Source organism: Halichoerus grypus, chromosome 11 (genome assembly GCF_964656455.1).
Source record: "Halichoerus grypus chromosome 11, mHalGry1.hap1.1, whole genome shotgun sequence".
NCBI classification, from domain to species: Eukaryota; Metazoa; Chordata; class Mammalia; order Carnivora; family Phocidae; genus Halichoerus; species Halichoerus grypus.
Genome location: NC_135722.1, coordinates 82,679,568 through 82,705,179, shown reverse-complemented (window position 1 = coordinate 82,705,179; position 25,612 = coordinate 82,679,568). Strand labels below are relative to the sequence as shown.

The window sequence follows — 25,612 nt, the reverse complement described above, 5'->3', positions numbered from 1 at the left end:
GTTGTTGAAGAAGCAGGATTATTTGTACTATAGAATCCCCTACATTCTGGGCTTTGCTAATTAGATCCCCATGTATCTGGGAATATGTCTTTATACTCCCCACATTTTCAGTAAACTGATCTAGATGCTTGATGAGCTTTAAGTTGGGTGCTTTTTAAAAAAATTGTTTGCAAGTATATTTCATAGGTGGTGCTGTTATTTTTTTTATGCATTATATCTCAGGCACATAATGGCTGGTCATTTCTGTTTTCATAATTTATCAGTGGGTTCAGGAGTAGTTAGCCCAGTCTATCCATTATCAATTTTCCCATCAATCTTTTACCTAATGGTTTTAGCAGTCATTGACAATTATTACCTATATCCAGTATTTCATTAAGGCTTTTAAAATAGTATCATTCTTATTCAGTCATTCCTTTTTCATTTATACACTTGAAGTTCTTCTATGCAGAACTTTCCTTTTCTGTTGTCTTGTCACCTTAATGTACAGTTTGTAAAAAAAAGTTAGGACAAAATTTCAAGTATTTTCTTTTATCAGATAATGAATTTATTCCTGGATATCTTGCAAAGGTGGCCAATGAGTTGTTTTGTTGTTGTTGTCTTTATTTGATTATAAACTCATGATTTTTAAAATTTTTATTTTCAGTTGAAGTATAGTTGACATATAATATTATATAAGTTTCAGGTGTACAAGATACTGATTTGAAAATTATATACATTACAAAATGCTCGGCACACTAAGCATAGTTACTGTCTGTCACCATACAAAGTTATTACAGTATTGCTGACTACATTCCCTATGTTGTACTTTTCATCCCTGTGACTTATCTATTTTATACTTGGAATTTTGTACCTCTTAATGCCCTTCATCTATTTTCCTCAGCCCCTCCACCCCCTGCCATCTGGTAACCACCAATTTGTTCTTTGTATTTATGAGTCTGTTTCTGTTTGTTTGCTTTGTTTTTCAGATTTCATATATAAGTGAAATAACATGGTATTTGTCTTTCTCTGTCTGACTTATTTCACTTAGCATAATACTCTCTAGGTCCATCCATGTTGTTGTGAATGACAAGATTTTATTCTTTTTATGGCTGAGTAATAGTCCATTATATATATATATATATATACCACATCTTCTTTAGTCATTCATCTATCAGTGAACACTTATGTTGCTTCCATATCTTAACTATTATAAATAATGTTACAGTACCTTAGGGGCACATATATCTTTTCAAAGTAGTGTTTTTATTTCCTGCAGGTAAATACCCAGTGGTGGAATTATTGGGTCATATGGTATTTCTATTTTTTATTTTTTGAGGAACCTCCATACTGTTTTCCACACTGGCTGCACCAAATTACATTCCCACCAACAGTGCATGAGGGATCCTTTTTCACCACATCCTCACCAACACTTGCTATTTCTTATCTTTTGGATACTAGCCATTCTGACTGCTGTGAGGTGACATCTCATTGTGGTTTTCATTTGCAATTCCCTGGTGATTAATGAAGTTTAGCATCTTTTCATTTGTCTATTGGCCATCTGTATTTCTTCTTCAGAAAAATGTCTATTTAGATCCTCTGCCTATTTTTCAATTGAATTATTTTGTTTTGATGATGATTGTACAGGTTCTTTATATATTTGGGGTATTAACCCCTTATCAGATATATCATTTGCAAGTATCTTCTCCCAATCAGTAGGTTGTCTTCTCATTTTTTTTGAGGGTTTCCTTTTCTATATTTTAGTTTGATATAGTCCCAATTGTTTATTTTTCCTTTTGCTTCCCTTGCCTGGGGAGACAGATCCAGAGAAATATTGCTAAGGCTGATGTCCTAGAGTTTACAGCCTGTTTTCTTTTAGGAGTGTTATAATTTCGGGTCCAACATTTAGGTACTGAACCAATATAGTTTTTTATTTTTGTGTATGGTATAAGAAAGTGGTCCAGTTTCATTCTTTTCCATGTAGCTGTCCAGTTTCCTCAACACTATTTATTGAAGAGACTCTTGCCCATTGTATATTCTTGCCTCTTTTGTCATAGATTAATTGCAAGGCTGGCTCTCTCCTCCCCAGTGCAGGAGTTGCTTTGGAGGGGCACTGGTGTAGGCCAGGGCTGCCCAGCAGGTGTGGGGGGGCAGTTGTCACTCTGGGGGGGGGACTCTGGTCTCTAGACTCTGGCTGTGGGTGCCTGCCAGAGCTGGTCCATAGGAGAATGCCAGCGTGGATCAAGCCGTGCTAGCAAGGTAGATGATAGTGTTAGAAATGGCTCCACAAGAGTTGGGCTAGTTAGGCTATAGCAGGGTAAGAAAAATGGCTCCTACCAGCACTTCCATTCCAGGGGAAAGCTCCTCCAGATCCCTGTCCCTCAGGCACATGTCCTAAAACCAGACAGTAAATCTCCTTCATGTATAACCTACGTGCTTTTCAAACTGCTGCCTCTGTGCTGGGTCTTGGACCAAGTGATACAGCATTCTGGCTCTATAAGGGTAGACACTTGGTTTCCTATAGATCTTTGATTCTCCTGCAATTAGGCCCTGCTGATTTTCAAAGCCACACTTCTTCCCGGTACAAGTCTCTAGGACCAGGGGTGTCTGATATAGGGCTTGATCCCCTCCCTCCTCAGGGATGACCTCCAGGCCTGGAATCCTCTTCCTGCTTGTGAGTTGCTGTGCCGGGGGTTTGAATTCATTGCCTCTTGCCCCCACCCCCACCCCATCAATGTGGCCTTCATTTTATGTTTCTAGCTGTGGAACGTCAGTTTTGCCAGTCTTCACGTCATTTCCCGAGTGAGGTGCACAGCGTGCAGTTGTAGCCTTGAAGGGTCTGTGGGAGGAGGTGAGGTCAGAATCCTTTTCTGACACTGTCTCCCCAAGATCCTCCTGAAAACTCACACTTTTTTTTAAACACATGTAACATGTTTCAACCCTGTTGCAGTCATTCCTTTTGATATTCAAATTGTCCTGTCTCCTTTAAGTTGGCCCCTCTGTCCTCTTGTCCTCTTGACATGAGTCCAGTAGCTTTTGATATATTCTTTGTCCTCCAGAATGCTTCAGGCTGTGTGGCTCCACACAGGCAGTCTGAAAGGCCGTGTGTGTGTGTGTATGTGTGTGTGTGTGTGTGTTTTAAAATTTTTACTTATTTATTTGAGAGAGAGAGAGAGAGAGAGCAAGCATGAGTGGGGGGAGGGGTACAGGGAGAAGCAGGCTCCCTACTGAGCAGGGAGCCTGCTGCAGGGCTTGATCCCAGGACCTTGGGACCATGACCTGAACCAAAGGCAGATGCTTAACCGACTGAACCATCCAGTGCCCCAGGCCATGTTTTTATGCTAATAGATTTGAACATTTCCCTGAAAGTTGTGGGAAGCTATTTTAAAGCATGGCTTGGGAATCAGATGACCAGCTTTGCATTTCAGAAGGATTTCTTTGGTAGCTGTATGGGGGATGGAGTAGAGTGGGACCATGCTAGAACACTGAAAATGAGTAAAAATCTACTGAAGTTGAGCTTAGATAATGGGGGTGAAGAAGGATTAGTGAAACAGATATTTAGAGTCAGACTCTAATGGAGGTGATGACTGGTTTATTTGGGATATTGAGGAAGAGACATTGTCCATGCTTTTTACCTTTTTGACTGGATGGTTGGTGTTGCTCTTTGGAAAGGAAAAAGAGTAGGATGGGGAAGTGTGGTAAATATAGGTTGGGAGATACTACATTGGAATCATTTAGGGATCTTCAGAAGAAGTCTAACAGACATGGGAGTTAACAGACATCGAGTGCTTTAGGTCAGTGTTAGATAGGCAGATTCATGAATAGCCATGGTCAGACCATGGGTTAGGATGATTTCTCTTACTGTATGAAGGAACAAGAAGAAAAGACCAAGGATAGACAGAATCTGGCACACCTGGCATGGAGTTCCTAAAATCAGGAGTCTAGTCCAGGCTCTATCATGAATTGATGGGCAAGTTAACAGATCATTCCCTTTCCTTGATTTCAGCTTTTCCATCTGAAAAATAAGAATACATTACTGTCTAGCACATGCAGAGAAATACGAAGTTGGTTTGGAAAACTAAAAAGGACTCTTGGGGCAATTCCTTTGGAGAAGTGGGCTTTGGTTGTGGGATTCTGAAATTTTTCTCTCCAGCATGAACATTCAGCCTGGTTTGTTCCTCTTTCTGCCACAGCCCATCAGCTCTGTCAAGCCAATCTGCATGGAGAAGCTGTCCGTGAACCAGGGGAATGGTCAGTCCTCTGGATACATACTTTATGAGACTGTGGTCACCACCAGTGGCCTCCTCACCACGAAGGGTCATGTTCAAGATCGAGGTCAGGTAAGGGACAGTGGATGGGTCCCAGTGACACTTCTCTGCTAGTAAAACCCAGTGGTGTTGCTGAGGTGAATATCTAAATGATGGTCAAATCTTTTTCACCTTCAAAAGATCATCGCTCTTTCTTAACCTTTGTCCCTTCAGGGAAATATTTGATATGTAAGCCACTGTTGTCGTAGGTCCAAGGTTTATAGTAGTTCCCAGGGAGGGTGGTATTCATTGAACCCTTATGGGAGTTGATGGAGTTCTTTAAAGGAGACTTGGGAGGAGCTTCAGAAGTCCCTCTACTTACTGCACAGCAATCTCTACATTACAATGCGCTGCACAGCAATCCCTACATTACAATGCACTGCTCTCATTCAATTCTCAGAACATTCATCTAAGATATTTATTACAAATGAGAAAACCTCAGAGAAGTTAAATGACTTTCAGAGGACATTTGACTTGAAAGCAGCAGAGCTGAGGGTAAAGGCTTCATCATCTCACTCCAAGTTAAGAGCTGGCAGAGTTTCCTTAGGTCTTGGTGACATTCACTTGCTAAAAGCCCTCTCTGTGCTGTCTGTGTCATCTTCTCCCCAAGTTTCAGGCACTCCTGATGGTGACTCCAACCCTCCCCTTCTTTTCCTGAGCTGCAGACCCAGATTCCTTGTTTGCTGAACGTTTTTCTTCACTTAGACATATGTTCCACTGGCTTCTTACACTCATCATGTCCAAAACCAAATTCATTACCTTCCAAAATAAACCTCATCCTGTACTCCTCACATCCATTCATGGACTTGCAGCCTCCCCACCTGAAAATGCTGCTCCCCTCATCTTCTCTTCACACCTTATTCTCAGTGGGCACATGCTGGCTACAGTATTACTCAGTGGGTCTTCTCTCAAAATCCATGCCGCCATGGCCTTAGAAGTGCCTTTGTATCTTCCCTCTATTACTGTTAGAGCCTCATAACCGATCTTCCTTTTTCAGATAGCTCACCTTTCCTCTCCTACTTGCCAAATCCCTTCCTCACAGTGCCACCAGTTTCCTTCCCAAAGTAAAATTCTCAGCGTGCCATTTCCCCTGTCTACAGTCTTGCATTGATTTTCCCAGTCACCTGTTGTCATGTTCACCAAATAACCTGGACTTGACTGTGGATCAGGACTTGTCACTCCCTTCGCTGTGTTTCCATGGCATTCTGGTCACAGTTCCATATTAGCTATTGAGTATCCTAATAATTTCTTTGTGTCACTCTCTGAGTTCCTCAGTGACTGGGGTTGTGTTTTAAGCTTGGTGACCCCTTGCCCAAGCCATTCAGTAGGTGTTCAACAAATGGTTATAGAGTATATAAGCCTTGTAATTAGACTCTAAATAGCTTAAAATATGAATTCTGTGTTTTGTATAGTATTAATATTTGTGTTTTTAGTATTTGTGGATTTTAATTTTTATAGTTTCCTGGTCAAATTTCATTTGAAAATTATGACCCGACTCAAATAATCTAAGGGGCAAATTATGTATTCTTCTGTGGTCCTGCGTGGTTAGAGCAGGTTCTTCTGGGTGACTTCATCTGAGCCTAAAGCAATAGAATAGGTAACAGAAAAGGAAAGGATTTATGTCCAGGTCATTCTTAAAATGAGAAATAGTGGTGGCAGCAGCCTCTGATAAGGGTCAGGGGAAACCTGGAAGACTGGATCCATTATGGGAATGAAGCCATGCCAGCCAGGCAGGCAGATGCCTCCTGCACCTGGAGCCCCATCTTCCCTGTGGCCATTACTTCTTTCACAATATCCATTCATTCTCTACCTTCCTTTTTCCCTCATTCCCTGCAGGTCCTTTAAATTTTATTCTTTCCCTCCTTGCCCTATAGTACAGCCAGGCCCAGATTTGGTATCAGGACATCCTTCTCTGGACTTTGCCTCATACATTTCATGACTGTACTGCTTTGAATATGTTGTATTTTTGTGGCTTCATAGTCGGCTTGTAATATTCTAGGAGACAGAGTTAATCATTCCCCTAGAACTTGCCTTTTCTTTGCTTTCCCAAGGACCGTTTTATCCCTTTCCTTATGATGACCTAATGGTGCTCTCCTCTTTCTTTGGCAGGTGTTTTTGGATGAGGAGTTTTTAGGGGTCCTGGACCATTCCACTAATCAGCTGACTATTCCCAGGAAAATGGTATGTAATCCAGTGTTGATGGACTAATACTTAAGCGCCCAGGCTTAATTGTAAGCGTGGCCTTGCCCTGTGATAGCTTATTTTCTCCTCCACTGTCCTTTGGGATGTTCCTTGCATAAGAGCCCAACACAGATGCAGGAGAGCTGTATGTATTTCTAAAGTATAGGTGTATATGCTTTGGGTGAGCAGAACTTCAACATGTTGGATATTTGCTGCTCAAAAAACTCTAGGTTTGTCAACTGCCTCAGTAATCTCTTGTGAAATGTTCGAGTGACTGTTTTCTGAAAGGCCCAGTACGGGGGTGGGGGTGAGGGTAGGTGAGTAGGAAGAGCAGGAGCCCAAGGGTTTACTTGGCCCAGAGCTGGACATCTGCAGGCTTCTGAAGCCTGCTGTATGTCAGTCACCCTGCTTACAACATCATCTGAGTTTCAGAGGAGACTTAAGAGGTCTACAGAAAAGTTCCCTGAGTGGTACTGACTCTGGCTCGTCTGTCTTGGACAGGTCTACAAGGATAACCCAACACTGAGGATCCTGGTGGAGAATCAAGGCCGCCTTGCCTATGGGCAGGATATCAATAAGGAGAGAAAAGGTAGGCCTCCTTCCTTCCAAGGGTGAAGAAGTTTGAGACCTCGAGACACCAAATTCCTGTCGCTCTTATCCTAGGCTGAGGGCAGTCATGGCCAGGTGTATGGTTTGGTGGACAGCAGGATCTTTTGGCCAACGAAATAGCCATATGTAGAAACTATGATGAAGTCTTGCTTTGATGGGAAAGGATGATGGTGCCTTCCCTCAAGTGTATTCTCTAATGACCAAGCCAGAGCCCTGCCTTCCCTCTTCCAGGAGGTTTTTGAAGAAAGCTATAGAAAAAGATGGTTAGTATCCCTCCCTGGGAACTTTTGTTTTCCCTTCTCTGGAGCTTAGTGCCTGTGTCCTCACCTCCCCCTGGGCTCCTGGGCACAGAGTCACACACACCTTCCTTCCCCTGCTCCAAGTGCTTTGACCTACCTTGAGAGTTAAAGGTAGCCTGAACTGCTCTTCTGGCCAGACCTGGCAGGATGTGCTGTGACTTTTGCACTGTTAATGTGGGACATACAGGCACAGTCTAAGAAGTGTACATGTATAACAGAAGGAAGAATTTTTGTAAGATTTTGCAGAAACCTTCCATCTGATATGGACAGGAAAACATCCTCCTTCAGGGGGAGTCCTGGCCACAGCCTGTTTACATCTCTGTGTTCACATCCCTGCTTGCCTTCTTCATGTTCCTTTTATTCCCTCTTTTACAGGTCTAATTGGGGATATCTATCTGAACAATTTTCCTTTAAGAAAATTTAAAATCTATAGCCTGGATATGAAAACTCAGTTTCTACAAAGGTGGGTGCCAGACCATTGACTCAAGGTGACTGATCAAAGATGGTTCTGATTTAGAGATGGAAAGAAGCTCAGAGACCATCCAGACTAACCTCCTTAGTTTTCAGATGAGAGGTGAGATCCACAGTGTTGAAGGAAATGACCCCAAGTTTCATAGTTGTCTGGGGCAGAGTGGTGACCCTCCCCTCATTCACCCAACTCCTGGTCTGCTGATTTTTTGTTTGTTTTTTTCTGCATTATGCCCCCTTAGAGGCATGTGCCTGTGCTATAAGACGAATGTCAGGCTTGGGCAAAAAGGAGACTTACCTCAAAATTCACAACTGACACACAAAGAAGGGCATGACCTTTCCATTGGTGTTTGATTCCCTCTTAGGGACCTTCCTAACATCTGGAAACCAGCCTCATTCAAACATCGGGGCCCTGCCTTCTTCCTTGGTATCCTGAGAATGGGTAATTACCCCAGAGACACCTTCATAAAAATGGAGGTTAGTGATATTTCTCCCCTGCTTATCCCGCCGGCCCCCATCCCAAAAGGATATTTGGGAAAAATCTCCTTGGTACATGGGCCCTGTCCTGTGAAAGGAAATGTAAGCTCCCTGGGACATCAGCCACTCCACAGCTATCTGGAGGCTGTCCCTTCCCTGGTGTTAACAAGGGTGAGGGGTGGAAGCTTAACAAATGCAACAAAGACATAAGTAGTATATTCTAGTGGGGACAGCTGTAGAATCTAGTGCATGAAGAATTTAGTGAGTGTGATCCACTTGTCCCCAGACGTAATCCAAGACATTGAGACCCTCAACCCCTTTAAGACACACATCCAGTCTGTAGTGGGGATGTTGAGATTTTAATGTACATGTACAGCCATCCCAAAATTCAAACTATGCTTTGGGCCCAGCGTGTTTTGTTGAATGCCTGATGGTCAATGGAAAGACCCTTCCCTGACTTGGCACAGATGAGTTAGAAATCAGTACCTTCCTTCTTGAGGCCTGGGTGTTGAGCCAACCCTGGGCCAGGGGCAATAACATAGACCTGTCCAGGTAACCTTCCATTTAAGGCCATGTGTGGTAATCCACTCCATCTAGGTGTGACTATGACTATGATCAGGTGCGTTTATGGGGTATGTGTGTGTGTCTTCACCCTAGTGTCATTACATCTAGAACTCAGGTCTTGAATCCTTCATTCCAATCTTTTTCAGGGCTGGACAAAAGGTGTAATATTCATCAATGGACGAAATCTGGGACGCTACTGGAATATAGGTCCCCAGGAGACCCTCTACCTTCCAGGACCCTGGCTTCATCCTGGATCAAATGAGGTAAGCTCCCCCCTACACCTCCCTCATCCCAGTCCACTTTCTTTGGCCTTTGCCTTGCAAAGAGTCAGAACTTGAATCTCATGGCCCACCCAACCTCCTTCTTTACAGATCATTGTGTTTGAGGAATTTAAACCTGGCCTGGAGATCCACTTCACAAACATATCTCATCTAGGTATGGTATTCTGGAGGGTAAATTTGCAGCCTCTCAGACAATCCTTCTGGGTCTTTCTAGCTGAGCTACTATCTCCCAGGAACCTGAGCACTTCCTCACTGCCTTTGCACGATAGCCAGGTTTTCTCTTATACCTGGCACAGCTCTACTCATCACCTCCCATTTCCAAGTGACCTGACTAGCTCACTCCTCTAACAGCCTTAACCCAACTCCCTGGGCCTCCCTTCCTTCCAGATGTTTCCACTGTGCTCTCTGGATCCCTCCCTTATTGTAAACCAAGGTCCCAACATTTTGCGCCTATTGCCTTTTCTGGAATATGCTTCGTACTGCTCTCTCTTGTGCTGCCATGTTTCATCATTCCAAGGCACTTTTCCTAGTACCGTTTCTCAGGTTGCCAAAGGGAGGGACTGTATGGCCCAGTTACCACAGGTGAGAAGGTTGCAGAGTCTGTGCCTGCCCATAGTGGATGACTGGTGTCTGTGTGCCCAGCCTCCCTGATCCTTATGTTGGTAGCAGGATCCAGATGTTCTTTTGGAGAATCACCCTTGTCCCCTTCATTAAAGTCTTTGTGGGACTGATAATCACGCTGCCCTTTCTTCCCACCTGCAACTGTCCTTCTCTGCCAGGGGTGGGCATATGGTGTACAGTAGACCAATCAGACTTTCTTTTCCAGGATATTGAATCTTGAGTATTATGACATAACATAGGAAATTGATTGAGATGAGTCACTTCAACAGTGGGGCTGTGAGTAACCTACTCATCCTGATATGTTGCTGGAACTACCCTGGCTTCTCCACTTACCCAATCCCTGCTTTGAGTCTACCATCCCCTTCTAATTTGCTAGTACATTCCTCTTTTGGCATAGGTTAGCTAACCTTTTTCTGATGCTCATAACAAAATAGACCTACTTGGTGCATACCCCTTGTCATATTGCTACAATAAAGGCTGTTTGACCACCGAATAAAATGCTGAAAAAATGAGATGCTCAGAATACTTGACCCCACAAATGTAAATTTGAAGCAAAAGTGATCTTTCGAAGAAATCAAATAAAATGTAAACATTAATGCAGTTCATATACACTTTGTGTTTTCAATGTATTAAAAAAAAATGTATTTTCCTTTTACCCTTTAGTGCTCGTTCCGTACTATACCACTGGCTTTTCCATAGTCAGGGGAAAGCCCTGCTTCTTTGAAACTCATGACACCAAGTGCCTGGTCTGGTGCCTCCTTATCACCTTATTATTCTTTATCCACATTCTGGCTACCATCTTTGGTACCTGATATGCAGCTCTTCTTGAGTCCATGTTGTACTCCCTGTCCTCTGGGCACTGCAAACCTTCTGAGCCATAATGAAAACACAGGGAGCCATTTAAGTGTCGGAGATGCATCAACTGCCTGGACAGGCAGAGGGGAGATCTGTGGAACTTCACTTTCTAAAGCTGCTGCAAATTTCAGCATGGTATAAACTGGCCCTGGGGTTAGCTGACAGGCTTCTGGGAAACTTGGGAGACTGGGTCACCATGAAGGTGAGTTGGCACTGCATCAGGAGCTGTTGAGACTTGTAAGCCAAGACCAGAAGGAATCACAGCCAGACTTCAGGCTAGTTGTACAAGAGGCTGCATTCCTCCCAGAATCAAGATCCTGAGTCCGCTCTTTGCATCTGCAAATGCCGGGGGACCAGCAGCACCCATGTGGACCAGGACTTCCACAGCCCAAGGAGGTCGGAGAGCATGATCTCCCTGCTTGGTGCTTCCGTCACTTTCCACTCCACCGCCACGTCTCTCAGTCCAAACCTGCCAAGGAGGAAAGAGCAAGCTGGCAGCAGGGTTTCTTTCTCTATCTCTTGTTTCCCCACCCACCATCACCCAGAGCTGGAAAGGATCAGTGGTCCTGTGTCATAGCCTCTGACTTCCATAGAGCATAAGCCTTAGTGTGGGCATCACCTGGAGGGCTTGTTAAAACATGGATTGCTGGGCTCCATTCCCAGAATTTCTAGTTCAGTAGATCTGGGGTGGGGCCCAAGGATTTGCATTTCTACCAAGTTCCCAGGTGATGCTAATATTGCTGGTCTGAGGACCACACTTTGAGCACCTTTATCCTAGAGCAGGATCTCAACCTGTCTCAACACTATTATTCTTTTGAGCCAGAAAAGTCTGTGTGGCAGGGGCTGCCTGAGTATTGTAGGATGTTGAACAGCATCCCTGGTCTCTATGCACTAGATGCTGGTAGCACAACCCCCTTAGTTATGACAACCAAAATGTGTGCAGATACTACCCAATCTCCTCTGGGGGCAAAATCCCTCCAGGTGAGAAACATCACCACAGAGCATAAAAGGTTCTCCTAGTCAGAAGTGATGCTTTCCCTGCCTTACAGCAAAGCACTAGGAGTTGGGAGCCTTGGGGATCAACCTTTTATAAATAAAAGGCAAAGATGACAGAATTTGGGAAATCTTCTTTCAAGACAATAGTCTATGACTCTGTTTTTCTTCTGCATGATCCTCCTTCTGAATAACAGTAATAGCTTATTCTTTCTTTTTTGTACTACTCTTGAAAGAAATTCTAATATCCTCACAGATAAATGGATTCCTAGGGTAAACTGGGGTTAAAGTCCTATATGGGGTAGACTGAAAAGAAAAATCACATTACATTTTTACAAATATTACTCCCTTTACATCTATAAACAAACAAGCACAATATGGTGTGATGTTATAAAAGGTACAGCTCATTACTGGTGTCTGGTCTTCATGATTCCTTAGGATCCCGGGTAATGTAGACAACACTCAGGCCAGTCAAATATTCTTACCTAATCCATCTTATCCTACTGGAAGAAGCTTTAAAGGCGATTTAATGTTATTTTTCCCCCAGATAACCAGACGTTAGTTCCTTGGGTGAAATACCAGGTTAATTAATAGCCTAAATGCAATTTCTCTATCCAAATGAGTTGCAGTGTGAATATTTGTCCTTCTTTAATTGTTGTGTCTTTAGGGTCAATCAGTGTTAGGCAAAGAGATACTCAAGCAAAATTTAGTGACACTGAATATTTTCATGTAGATTCTGCCAAAAAAGCTCAAACAGGAGGACTAAATGCCTGTTCTGTTCTTCCAGGGGCAGGTTGAAGAGGTTGAGGACTGACAGGGAAGTCTGTCCTCTCCTGTATCATACAGATGTCTTTGTATAGTAGGCAATATTTCAGTCCATAAGCTTCCTACACTTCTAACCTTAGGAACACAAATCTATCTGGGAAGGGAGTGGAGAACTTGAAACTGTTCTGTAATCTGCTAAACACTTGGCTGGTTTCTAGAAGTCATTTCTCTCTCACACTCTAAGCAACCTAAATTTATACAGAAAATACAAGCTCTGCTCAGTTTTTGACAAATCCATGGAAGGAGAGAAAGTTAATCAACATGGGGGCCTGGGAGGTCATGTTTGTTACCCTCTGTAAACTTGCTGTCTCTCAGGTGATAACTTGCTCTCCATTACTGTGCCAGTGTAACACCACCGAGGGCACAGACATCTGCATCCAGGTCCAGCCCCTCCCTGCCACCTGAAGTCCAGCTGATAACTGACTCCCCATCCCCGGCTTACTAACATCTGGATGAGCAAAGGTCTCACTAGTTTTGACTGACCAGGAGAAATCCTGAGTGGCAGCCTCCAAATTCTGAAGATACTATAAAACCAACCCAATAGAGAAACTTGTATTCTGGAGACAGGAGTGGTAGATCCATTTGTCACCTAACCATCAGAGAACCATCCTCTGAGGTCACTTTAGTAGCTGTTGCCCCTAGACTAGGTGACAGACCCTCCATGACTGTGCAGCACAGACCAGAAGGGAGGCTCCTCAGGTAGACAGGACAGGCAGTGGTCCCTGCAGGAGCTGGGGTGCCTCTCTGCTTGATTACACCACTTGCAGTAAGAGTCCTTTCAGTAAAAACAAGACATTTCCTCTTGATATTTTGCTTACTGAAACCCATGAAAGGGAAGAGTGAACCCACATCTTCTGGAAAGAAGAGATTTTGTTAAATAACAGATCCAGGATCCAAATAGAGTTAAGAAAAAGGCCTAAGACTCTTGACCTGTATAAGATAGTGGTTCTTCACTCTTGGTTTGTATCAGCTCATCTGGAGAACTAATAAAAAATATAGTGGTCCAGGCTTACTGAAGTAGCATGAAGCCTACACCTCATAGTCTTACCAAGTTCCCCAGGTGATGCTGATAAAGACCAAAACTTGAGAACATTGCTCTAGGGCACTAGGGCACTAGTTCTAAACTTGGCTACACATTGAAATCATCTGGGAAAGTTTATAAAAATAATATTTAGGTCCCACCTCCAAAGGATTTGATTTGATAGGTATGGAGTATAGTGTAGATATTGAGTTTTTAAAAAAAATATTTAATTATTAATTCACTAAAAATAAACTCATTTTTTATTAAAAATTTTTTTAAAGTATACTTTAAAAATTCAGTGAGAAATATATCATTGTTTTACATTTTAGCAAATGTCTTTAGGCTAAATAGATGATATCTGGATTCTCATATCTGCTTCTAGATTCAATCCATTGTGTTATGTTGTTTTGGTTGAAGCATATGAAGAAAATACAGCTTAACACAGATCTGTAACTGGAAAAAGAGAAGTATTTTAATAGTCTTCACAGGAAATTATTTTGGATATTCTTCTTTGGTATTACACCAAAATTTTACAAGAAGTTTCTTAAAGATTAGTAGAAATGTGGAATCTAAAATCATATAGATAAACTTCTTGAACTCAGTTACTTTAAAATCCATTGGTCTGACTTGGCATGGATCTTTCACTCAAGCATGATCTGGTAATGTCATGCATTGGTTCACAGAGTTATTCCAATCTTCAAAATATTGACATATTTCATTATCCAATAGAAAAAATCCAGTAATTATTTTTAAATTTAAATTCAATTAGCCAACACATAGTACATCATTAGTTTCAGATGTAGTGTTCAGTAATTCATCAGTTGCATATAACATCCAGTGCTCATCACATCACGTGCCCTCCTTAATGCCCATCACCCAATTACCCCATCCCCCCACCCACCTCCCCTCCAGCAACCCTCAGTTTGTTTCCTATAGTTAAGAGTCTCTCATGGTTTGTCTGTCTCTGATTTCTTCCCATTCAGTTTTCCCTCCCTTCCCCTATGATCCTCTGCACTGTTTCTTATATTCCACATTCATATGTGGTCCCTGCAGGAGCTGGGGTGCCTCTCTGCTTGATTACACCACTCGCAGTAAGAGTCCTTTCAATAAAAGCAAGACATTTCCTCTTGATATTTTGCTTACTGAAACCCATGGAAAGGAAGAGTGAACCCACATCTTCTGGAAAGAAGAGACTTTGTCAAATAGATCCAAGTGATCATTGAAAAAAATCCACAGTCATTAATATCACCACCAATATCATAGGAAAAGTCTTTCAAAATTTGAGGAGCTGTCAAGCTACTGGTGGTGGATACAAGTTTTCCAAAATACTAATTTTTAATTGAAAGCTCGAGTTTTTTTTTTCATTAGCAACAAGTAATGCCAGTTGTTATCCTTCAGGCAACAGGCTCACTTCATTCTTTTTTTCTCTTTCTCTTTTTAAATAACAGTTTTATGGAACAAACATAAAACACAACATATCATAAAATCAATCTTTTTAAAGTGTAAAATTTAGTGGCTTTTAGTATATTCAGAGTTGTTCAGCCATCACTACCATCTAACTCTAGAATGTTTTCATAGCCCCCCTACCCATTAGCACCAACTCCCCATTTCCTCCCTCTCCCAGCCCCTGTCAACCACTATTCTACTGTCTATCTCCAAGGATTTGCCTATTCTGGACATTTCATGTAAATAGAATCCTATAATATTCAGTCTTTATGACTGGCTTCTTTCACTTACCATAATGTTTTCAAGGTTCATCCATGTCGTACCATGTGCCAGAATTTCATTCATGGGATACCTGGGTGGTGCAGTGGGTTAAGCATCTGACTCTTGATTTGAGCTCAGGTCATGATCTCAGAGTCCTGGGATTGAGCCCTGCATCAGGCTCTGTGCTTAGCATGGAGTCTGCTTGAGATTCTCTCTCCCTCTGTTCCTCCCCCTGCACTCACTCTTGAGCATGCTCTCTCTCAAATAAATGAATAAATCTTTTTTTAAAAAAAGAATTTCATTCATTATTTTGGTTGAAGAATATTCCATTGTATGGATAGACCACATTTTGTTTATCCTTTCATCAGTTGGTGGACATTTGAATTGTTTCCACTCTTGAGCTATTATGAATAGTGCTGCTCTGAACATTCATGTGCAAGTTTTTGTGTGGACATGTATTTTCAGTTCTCCTGGGTATTCTTCCAGGAGTGGCATTGTTGGGTCATACGGTAACTCTATGTTTAACATCTTGAGGAAATGCCAAACTCTTTTCCAAGGTGGCTGTGCCATTTTACAATCCCACCAGGAATATATGAGGGTCCCAATATCTTAATGTCCTCACTAACATCAGCAGCTGTCATTTTGGTTTTAGTCATCCTTGTGATTGTGAACTAGTAATTCAATGTGGTTTTGATTTGCACTTCTCTAATGATGATATGATGATAATGAATGATAGTGTGGAGCATTTTTCGTGGTTATTGGCCATTTGTTTACATGCTTTGGAGGAATGTCTATTCAAATCTTTTGACATACCCTTAATCATTTTTAAAATTTGGTTTATTTTTAATTCCTGAGTTATGAGTTTGTATATTTTAGATATAAGTCCCTTATCAGATATATGATTTACAAATAGTTCCTCTCACTCTGGGGGTTTCTTTTCATTTTCTTTTTCCTTCTTCTTCTTTTTAAAAAGATTTATTTATTTATTTTGGAGAGAGAGAGTGTGCGTACATTGCACCTGGGGAGGGAGATGGGAGGAAGAAGGAAAGAATCCCAAGCAGACTCAGTGCATAGCGTGAGCTCAACACAGGACTTGATCTCATGACCCATAAGATCATAACCTGAGCCGAAACCAAGAGTCAGACGTTCAACCGACCGAGCCACCCAGGTGCCCCTTCATTATCTTGATAGTATCATCTGAAGCACCATACGTTTTAATTTTAATGAAGCCCAACATATCTATATTTTTTTCTTTTGTTGTTCATGCTTGATGTCATTTATATCTAAGAAACTATTGCCTAACTCAAGGTTATAAAGAATTTAATTCTATGTTTTCTAAGAGCTTTGTAGTTTGAACTCTTAAATTTAGGTCTATGATACATTTTGAGTTAATTTTGGGGGTCCAACTTTATTCTTTTGCACAAGGATATCCATGTGTCTCCTCACCATTTGTTGAAATGACTGTTTTTCCCCCATCAAACTGTCTTGGAACCTTTGCCAAAAATTAATTGACCATAAATGTATGAGTTTATTTCTGGACTATCAGTTCTGTTCCATTCACTTTTATGTCTATCTTTAGGCCAGTACTACACTGTCCTGATCACTGTAAATTTGTATTAAGTTTTAAAATGAGGAAACATGAGTCTCCAAATCTTGTTATTTTTCCAAAATTGTTTTGGATCTTCTGGTGGACACAGAGATTTTTAAATGCTTTCCAGATGATTCCATTTTGCAGCTGGGTTTGAGAATCATTGTTTCTAGTGGACACAAATTGTCTAGATATCCTTGCCACCTTCCTAACACTCATCACTTGTAAGTTTGTCAGTTGTCTTTTAAATGTTTTATCTGCAAATTCTGATGGTTTCTGTCTACTTTTTAACATCTTAATCTTATTTTCCTTTTTTTTTTTTTTTTGTATTACTGGATTGGCTATAATGACAGCAAAATTGTTTTCTATTCAATAGTCTTTCCCTTTTCTTCCTTGCTAACAGACCATGAATTTGTTGGAAGGCAATATACCCCAGGACAACAGATTTAACTCTCATCAGGTTAACAATCAATATTATCTACAAATCTTCTACCAAGTATCTTGTGGAAAAATAGCCACATTAAATTCTGGAGAAACACAGGAGCTCCACTATTACCATCGTTCAACATTATGTTGGCAGTCCTAGCCAACAAGACAACAACAACAAAAATAATATGTAGAAAAAAGCATTGAAATATAAAAGGCAGAATTGTAATTGATCATCTTTATACAAAGCTCAGGAGAGTCCATTAACAACCTATTAGAAATTAATAAGTTACTAGATTCAAGGCTGAAATATAAGACCTACTCAAGAGCCTACACACCAGCAAGCAGCAATTATAACATGTCATAGGAAAAAGATATTGTTCATGATAGCAACAGAAATCATAAACTTTCTGGAAATAAGCCAACATAATGTGCAATATCATTATGGAGAAAAATATAAACTTCATTTGAAATACAAAGAAGAAGACCTTAATAAATAGACATACCATGTTTATGGATTGGAAGACTTAATATTATTAAAGTTTAATTAATGTACACTTTAATGTAATTCCAACCAAAATCCCAAGAATTCATAGCATTTATCAGAGTAATTCTAAAATTCATGTGGTCCAATAAGAAAGCAAGTTTCATTCTGACACTTATTAAAATATATAGCAATAATTGCAAACATTTATACAGTGTTCATTAAGTGCTAGGTACTGTTCTAAGAGCTTTATATTTACTGTATTCACTAATAGGATCGGTCCTCATAAATGGACCTATGTTGTAAGCATGTTAATTACTAACAGAACTCATGTCAAGAAGCCCTGAATGAGGCCCAGAGCAAGAGAAGGCTGGCAGACAAATGCAGGGCACCTGGCAGGTTAACAATCTGCATCTGAAAAACAGCTCTTGACTCAGTGCAACCCTGGGACACCAAGGGATCACCACATTAAACTGTTATTGTAAAATGCTACATTTGAAACTTTTCTCCTAAAATAAATATGTGGGAAACAGGGTCCCATTATTTTCTTAACTCCAGAGTTTCAAAAAGGTAGCAATAAGCTGGACCAGTAGGGGAGGGAAAAACAAATCCCAGGTAAATGCTCTCCTCTGCCCCACTCCCCACTCTGTTCTTTCTGTCTGCTGCCTGCCTTTCTGTCACTGGTCCACTGTCTCCTTCCACACCAGGTCAGCTAACTTGGCCATTACATCTTTGCATATTTTTGGGGTTGGGCTGGGAGACTTGCTAGTATAGATCCTATCAGGAAACAGGAGTCAGGAACTGCAGTATTTTTCTCTATTTTAATAATTTTTTAAAATAAGATGCACAAAAAGAAGAATTTTTTATTTCAAAGCTTAATGCATATGCAAAAGACATTGGAATTAATGATTCTGCTTAAAAGTGTGAAAAACAAAATATTAGGAGAGAGAAGAGTTCGGGGTTGTTGCAATTCTAAAATAAGTAATTAAATGTATTTAGCTCTTTGTAAACATGTAATCAAGGTTTCCTATTGCTGCCCAACACATAACATGAGAGACTCCAAGGAGAGGGAAGGAACAGAACACCTCACAGACATGCTGATGGTGGCAAAATTTATGCTAGAGTTTTAATTTTTAGTATGCTAAGGAGAAATTTTGTTTACAAAGAATCCTAGAAAGATAGCAAATACTGAAAAACCCAAAACCCCACAAACACAGAGGGCTGTCACTTGGTATATGCTTCCATTTGGATTGAAATTTCTGGTGTTCCATTACTTTAAAAAGCTTTGTAAGGCATCAAGGAACGCCTGACATAATTTAAAAGGCAGAAAGTGAAGGAAAAGAGAACCTTCTTTTAGTGGTTCAGATTTTAGGTGAGCATTGTTTATTTTATTTTATTATTTTATTTTATTTTTTATTATGTTAGTCACCATACAATACATCATTAGTTTTTGATGTGATGATCCACAATTCATTGTTTTCGTACAACACCCAGTGCTCCATGCAGTACATGCCCTCCTTAATACCCATCACCGGGCTAACCAATCCCCCCACCCCCCTCCCCTCTAAAACCCTCAGTTTGTTTCTCAGAGTCCATAGTCTCTCATGGTTCATCTCTCCCTCCGATTCCCCCCTTCATTTTTCCCTTCCTTCTCCTGATGTCCCCCATGCTAATCCTTATGTTCCACAAATAAGTGAAACCATATGATAATTGACTTTCTCTGCTTGACTTATTTCACTTAGCATAATCTCCTCCAGTCCCATCCATGTTCATGTAAAAGTTGGGTATTCATGCTTTCTGATGGCTGAGTAATAGTCCATTGTATATATGGACCACATCTTCTTTATCCACTCATCTGTTGAAGGGCATCTTGGCTCTTTCCACAGTTTGGCTATTGCGGACATTGCTGCTATGAACATTGAGGTGCATATGGCCCTTCTTTTCACTACATCTGTGTCTTTGGGGTAAATACCCAGGAGTGCAATTGCTGGGTCATAGGGTAGCTCTATTTTTAATTTTCTGAGGCACCTCCACAGTGTTTTCCAAAGCGGCTGTACGAACTTGCATTCCCACCAACAGTGTAAGAGGGTTCCCCTTTCTCCACAACCTCTCCAACATTTGTTGTTTCTTTCCCTGTCCATTTTGGCCATTCTAACTGGTGTAAGGTGGTATCTCAGTGTGGTTTTGATTTGAATTTCCCTGATGGCTAATGATGATGAACATTTTTTCATGTGTCTGTTAGCCATTTGTATGTCTTCTTCAGAGAAGTGTCTGTTCATGTCTTCTGCCCATTTTTGGACTTGATTATTTGTTTTTTGGGTGTTGAGTTTGAGAAGTTCTTTATAGATCTTGGATACCAGCCCTTTATCTGATATGTCATTTGCAAATATCTTCTCCCATTCTTTGGGTTGCCTCTTTGTTTTGTTGACTGTTTCCTTTGCTGTGCAGAAGCTTTTTATCTTGATGAAGTCCCAAAAGTTCATTTTTGCTTTTGTTTCACTAGCTTTTAGAGATGTATCTTGAAAGAAGTTGCTGTGGCCGATGTCAAAGAGGTTATTGCCTATGTTCTCCTCCAGGATTTTAATGGATTCCTGTCACACATTGAGATCTTTTGTCCATTTTGAGTTTATCCTTGTGTATGGTGTTAGAGAATGTCCGAGTTTCATTCTTCTGCAAGAATTGGCTGTCCAATTTTCCCAGCACCATTTATTGAAGAGACTGTCTTTTTCCATTGCATATTTTTTCCTGCTTTGTCAAAGATTATTTGACCATAGAGTTGAGGGTCCATATCTGGGTTCTCTATTCTGTTCCATTGGTCTATATGTCTGTTTTTGTGCCAGTACCATGCTGTCTTGGTGATCACTGCTTTGTAATATAGCTTGAAATCGGGCAATGTGATGTCCCCAGCTTTGTTTTCTTTTTCAACATTTCCTTGGCGATTCGGGGTCTTTTCTGATTCCATAGAAATTTTAGGATTGTTTGTTCCAGCACTTTGAAAAATGTCATTGGAATTTTGATCGGGATGGCATTGAAGGTATAGATTGCTGTGAGTAGCATAGACATTTTAACAATGTTTATTCTTCCGATCCATGAGCATGGAATGTTTTTCCCTCTTTTTGTGTCTTCTTCAATTTCTTTCATGAGTGTTCTGTAGTTCCTAGACTATAGATCCTCTACCTCTTTGGTTAGGTTTATTCCGAGGTATCTTATGGTTTTTGGTGCTATTGTAAATGGAATCATTTCTCTAATTTCTCTTTCTACAGTTGCATTGTTAGTGTATAAAAAGGCAATTAATTTCTGTGCATTAATTTTGTATCCTGCCACATTACTGAATTGCTGTATGAGTTCTAGGAATTTGGGAGTGGAGTCTTTTGGGTTTTCCACATAAAGTATCATGTCATCTGCGAAAAGAGAGAGTTTGACTTCTTTGCCAATTTGAATACATGTATTTCTTTTTTTTTTTTAAGATTTTATTTATTTAACTGACAGAGAGAGAGAGACAATGAGAGAGGGAACACAAGCAGGGGGAGTGGGAGAGGGAGAAGCAGGCTCCCCACTAAGCAGGGAGCCCGATGCGGGGCTCAATCCCAGGACCCTGGGATCATGACCTGAGCCAAAGGCAGACGCTTAACGACTGAGCCACCCACGTGCCCCTGAATACATTTATTTCTTTTTGTTGTCTGATTGCTGTTGCTAGGACTTCTAGTACTATGTTGAACAATAGTGGCGAGAGTGGGCTCCTTGACGTGTTCCTGATCTTAAGGGAAAGGCTCTCAGCTTTTCCCCATTGAGGATGATATTCACTGGGGGTTATTCATAGATGGATTTTATGAACTTGAGGAATGTTCCCTCTATCCCTATACTCTGAAGAGTTTTAATCAGGAAAGGGTGCTGTATTTTGTCAAATGCTTTTTTTGCATCAACTGAGAGGACCATATGGTTCTTCTTTCTCCTCTTATTAATGTGTTCTATCACACTGATTGATTTGTGAATGTTGAACCACCCTTGCATCCTGGGGATAAATCTCCCACTTGGTCATGGTGGATGATCCTTTTAATGTATTGTTGGATCCTATTAGCTAGGATTTTGTTGAGGATTTTGGAATCCATATTCATCAGGGATATTGATCTGAAATTCTCCTTATTGATGGGATCTTTGCCTGGTTTGGGGATTAAGGTAATGCTATCCTCATAGAATGAGTTTGGAAGTTTTCCTTCTGTTTCTATTTTTTGAAACAGCTTCAGGAAAATAGGTATTATTTCTTCTTTGAATGTTTGCTAGAATTCCCCAGGGAATCCATTAGGCCCTGGACTCTTGCTTTTTGGGAGGTTTTTGATCACTGCTTCAATCTCATTACTGGTTATTGGCCTATTCAGGTTGTCAATTTCTTCCTGTTTCAGTCTTGGCAGTTTATAGGTTTCCAGGAAGGCATCCATTTCATCCAGATTGCTCAGTTTATTGGCATATAATTGTTGATAATAATTTCTAATAATTGTTTCTATTTCCTTGGTGTTAGTCGTGATCTCTCCCCTTTCATTCATAATTTTATTAATTTGGGTCCTTTCTCTCTTTTTTTGGATAAGTCTGGCCAGTGGTTTATCGATCTTATTAATTCTTTCAAAGAACCAGCTTCTAGTTTCGTTGATCTGATCTACTGTGTTTCTGGTTTCTAATTCATTGATCTCTGCTCTAATATTAATTATTTCTCTTCTAATGCGTGGCTTAGGTATTGTTTGTTCTTTTTCTCTAGTTCTTTAAGGTGTAAAGTTAGTTGGTGAATTTGGGATTTTTCTATTTTTTTTGAGTGAGGCTTGGATGGCTATGTATTTCCCCCTTAGGACCGCCTTTGCAGTATCCCATAGGTTTTGGACCGATGTGTTTTCGTTCTCATTGGTTTCCATGAATTGTTTAAGTTCTTCTTTGATTTCCTGGTTGACCCAAACATTCTTGAGCAGAGTGGTCTTTAGCTTCCAAGTGTTTGAATTTCTGCCAAATTTTTTCTTGTGACTGAGTTCCAGTTTTAAAGCATTATGGTCTGAGAATATGCAGGGAATAAGCTCAATCTTTTGATATGTGTTGAGACTTGATTTGTGACCCAGTATGTGGTCTATTCTGGAGAAAGTTCCATGTGTGCTCGAGAAGAATGAGTATTCTGTTGTTTTAGGGTGGAATGTTCTGTATATATCTATGAGGTCCATCTGGTCCAGTCATTCAAAGCTCTTGTTTCTTTGTTGATTTTCTGCTTATATGATCGGTCTATTGCTGAGAGTGGAGTGTTGAGGTCTCCTACAATTAATGTATTGTTATCAATATGACTCTTTATTTTGGTTAACAGTTGGCTTATGTAGATGGCTGCTCCCATGTTGGGGGCATAGATATTTACAATTGTTAAATCTTCTTGTTGGACAGACCCTTTAAGAATGATATAGTGTCCTTCTGTGTCTCTAACTACAGACTTTAGTTTAAAATCTAATTTGTCTGATATAAGAATTGCTACCCCAGCTTTCTTTTGAGGTCCGTTGGCATGGAAGATGGATCTCCATCCCTTCACTTTCAGTCTGGATGTATCTTTAGGTTCAAAATGAGTCCCTTGTAGACAGCATATGGATGGGTCCTGTCTTTTTATCCAATCTGCAACCCTGTGCCGTTTAATGGGAGCATTTAAGCCATTCATGTTGAGAGTGATTATTGAAAGATATGAATTTATTGTCATCATGTTTCCTGTGAAGACCTTGTCTTGGGGGGAGGGGGGATTGGTTAGCCCAGTGATGGGTATTAAGGAGGGCACGTACTGCATGGAGCACTGGGTGTTATACGAAAACAATGGATCGTGGATCACCACATTAAAAACCAATGATGTATTGTAGGGTGACTAACATAACATAATAAAATTAAAAAAAAAAAGACCTTGTTTTTATAGATTGTCCCTGTAAATTTCTGCTGTATATCACTCTTGGGGTCTCTCTCCTTTTATAGAACCCCCCTTAATATCTCTTGCAGGGTGGGCTTAGTGGTCACATATTCTTTCAGTTTCTGCCGGTCTTGGAAGCTCTGCATCTCTCCATCCATTCTAAATGACAGCCTTGATGGATAAAGCATTCTTGGCTGCATGTTCTTCTCGTTTAGTACCCTGAGTATGTCTTGCCAGTCCTTTCTCGCTTGCCAGGTCTCTGTGGATAGGTCTGACGTTATTCTGATGTTCCTCCCTCTGTACGTAAGGAATCTCTTCCCCCTAACTGCCCTTAACATAGTTTCCTTGGTTCTAAGATTTACGAGTTTTACTATTACATGCCAGGGTGGCCTGTTTTCCTTGATCTTGGGAGGGGTCCTCTCTGCCTCTAGGACACAAATGTTTGTTTCATTCCCCAGATTAGGGAAGTTCTCAGCTATGATTTGCTCAAATACATCTTCTAGTCCTCTCTCTCTCTCCACTCTCTCCAGGATTCCAATAATTCTGACATTGGAATGCTTCATGGTGTCACTTATTTCTCTGATTCTATTTTCATGGATTCTGAGATGTTTTTCTCTGGCCTCCTCTTTTCCCTTTTTATCTGTTAAATGGTCTTCCAGGTCACTAATTCTTTCTTCTGCCTCACTTACCCTAGCTGTTAGATTATCTAGATTAGATTGAATCTCATTGATAGCATTTTTAAGTTCTGCCAGTTCAGCTTTCATGTCTGCCCTTAGAGACTCTATGTTGCCATTAATTGATTTCTCCATTCTAGCTATTGTCTTCACAATTGCTAGCCTGAATTCCATCTCTGACATCTTGGTTATATCTGAATCCATTTGTAAATCTGTGGCATAAGTCATAATCTCTGAGTATTTCTTATTTTGGGGGTTCCTCCTCCTAGTCATTCTGTTGATGGGTGTTTGAGGGAATGTAGAGAGTCCAAATTATTGACCAGAACCCAAGCAAGATGCACCTGTTTTCTTGGGACCTTAGGGTTGCTGGCCTCTTGTTTTCGCAGTCTGTCTTCTGGGGGAGGGGCCTGCTCCGCTGTTACTCAGGCAACCCTGTTTGGGCAGAGTTGCCCTGCCCCCTATGGCGGGGGATGGGCTCAGTGGAAACTGTTTTTTGGGGGCTTTTATTCTCTGGCAGCTTTCCACGTGTCTTCTGAGAGTCAGAGCAGAAGAGACTGTTTCCAACCCTCTGCTTCAGAGCAGAGAGATCACAGTCTGTTCTTCAGTGAGCTCTCTAGGCCACACTATCTCCATTTCTGTCTGTGCTGCTATAAACTGCAGCGTCCTGAGTTGTGCGCCCCTCCTCAGGGCTCCCAGTCCTTGCCTCCAGGTCAGGCACATCTCTGCCCTTTGTCCTTCTAGAACCACCAGCCGCCCTCAGTTCGCACGCACGGCCCCGCTGCTCTGGTTTCCATCGGGGGGGGGGGTGCCCTAAAGTCCTTTCCCTGCCGCTACTGGTCTGCAAGTCTGTGCCAGGTCCCCAGTGCGGGAGACTACCGCTCACCAGCGGTGTAGGTTCCCCATGGCCAGGCTCCCTCCCACTGCTGTTTATCCTCCGATATCAGGGCTCCCTGCTTCATACCTCAAAACCAACTGCCTGCGATATTCTGTTTGTAGAGATTCAGATTTATCTTCTTATATCTCAGGCTGATTTTGTGGGTGATCAGAGTGGTCTGGTAGATATCCAGCTCAATCCTGGGGACCAGTTGAAATAGGGTCCCCTACTCCTCTGCCATCTTTTCCCCCTCGAGCATTGTTATTTTAGTCTTAAAATGGAAATGCATCCATTTTGCTTTAAGAACTCTGATCACAGAGGCATTCAAGCCTGTCATAGGAGCTTATAAATCTGGAACAAATGCTACCTAATTATTAAAGAACTAGAATCAGGATCATGTGAAACTGGTCTGAGCAGACTCAAGCAGACTTGTTTCCCCACATGCCCTGCAACCCCCTCCAGTGCACTCTG

General features: G+C 41.2%; 2 protein-coding genes across 2 annotated transcripts in view; both read left to right on the top strand.

Annotated features, from left to right (window-relative positions):
• The window catches only part of LOC118533090 (beta-galactosidase-1-like protein 2), an 80,103-nt gene extending 69,775 nt beyond the window's left edge, over positions 1-10,328 (top strand). The window contains exons 13-20 of the mRNA XM_036088123.2: positions 4,170-4,316; positions 6,393-6,464; positions 6,966-7,053; positions 7,748-7,835; positions 8,206-8,317; positions 9,028-9,144; positions 9,253-9,316; positions 9,989-10,328. Coding sequence (XP_035944016.2) covers positions 4,170-4,316; positions 6,393-6,464; positions 6,966-7,053; positions 7,748-7,835; positions 8,206-8,317; positions 9,028-9,144; positions 9,253-9,316; positions 9,989-9,996 — 696 coding nt within the window. The 3' untranslated portion in view covers positions 9,997-10,328. The remainder of the gene's footprint in view (positions 1-4,169; positions 4,317-6,392; positions 6,465-6,965; positions 7,054-7,747; positions 7,836-8,205; positions 8,318-9,027; positions 9,145-9,252; positions 9,317-9,988) is intronic.
• A 368-nt stretch (positions 10,329-10,696) lies between these two features.
• Positions 10,697-25,612, top strand: part of LOC118533091 (beta-galactosidase-1-like protein 3) — a 98,568-nt gene continuing 83,652 nt past the window's right edge. The window contains exon 1 of the mRNA XM_078057509.1: positions 10,697-10,840. Within this exon, the coding sequence (XP_077913635.1) occupies positions 10,697-10,840 (144 nt within the window). The remainder of the gene's footprint in view (positions 10,841-25,612) is intronic.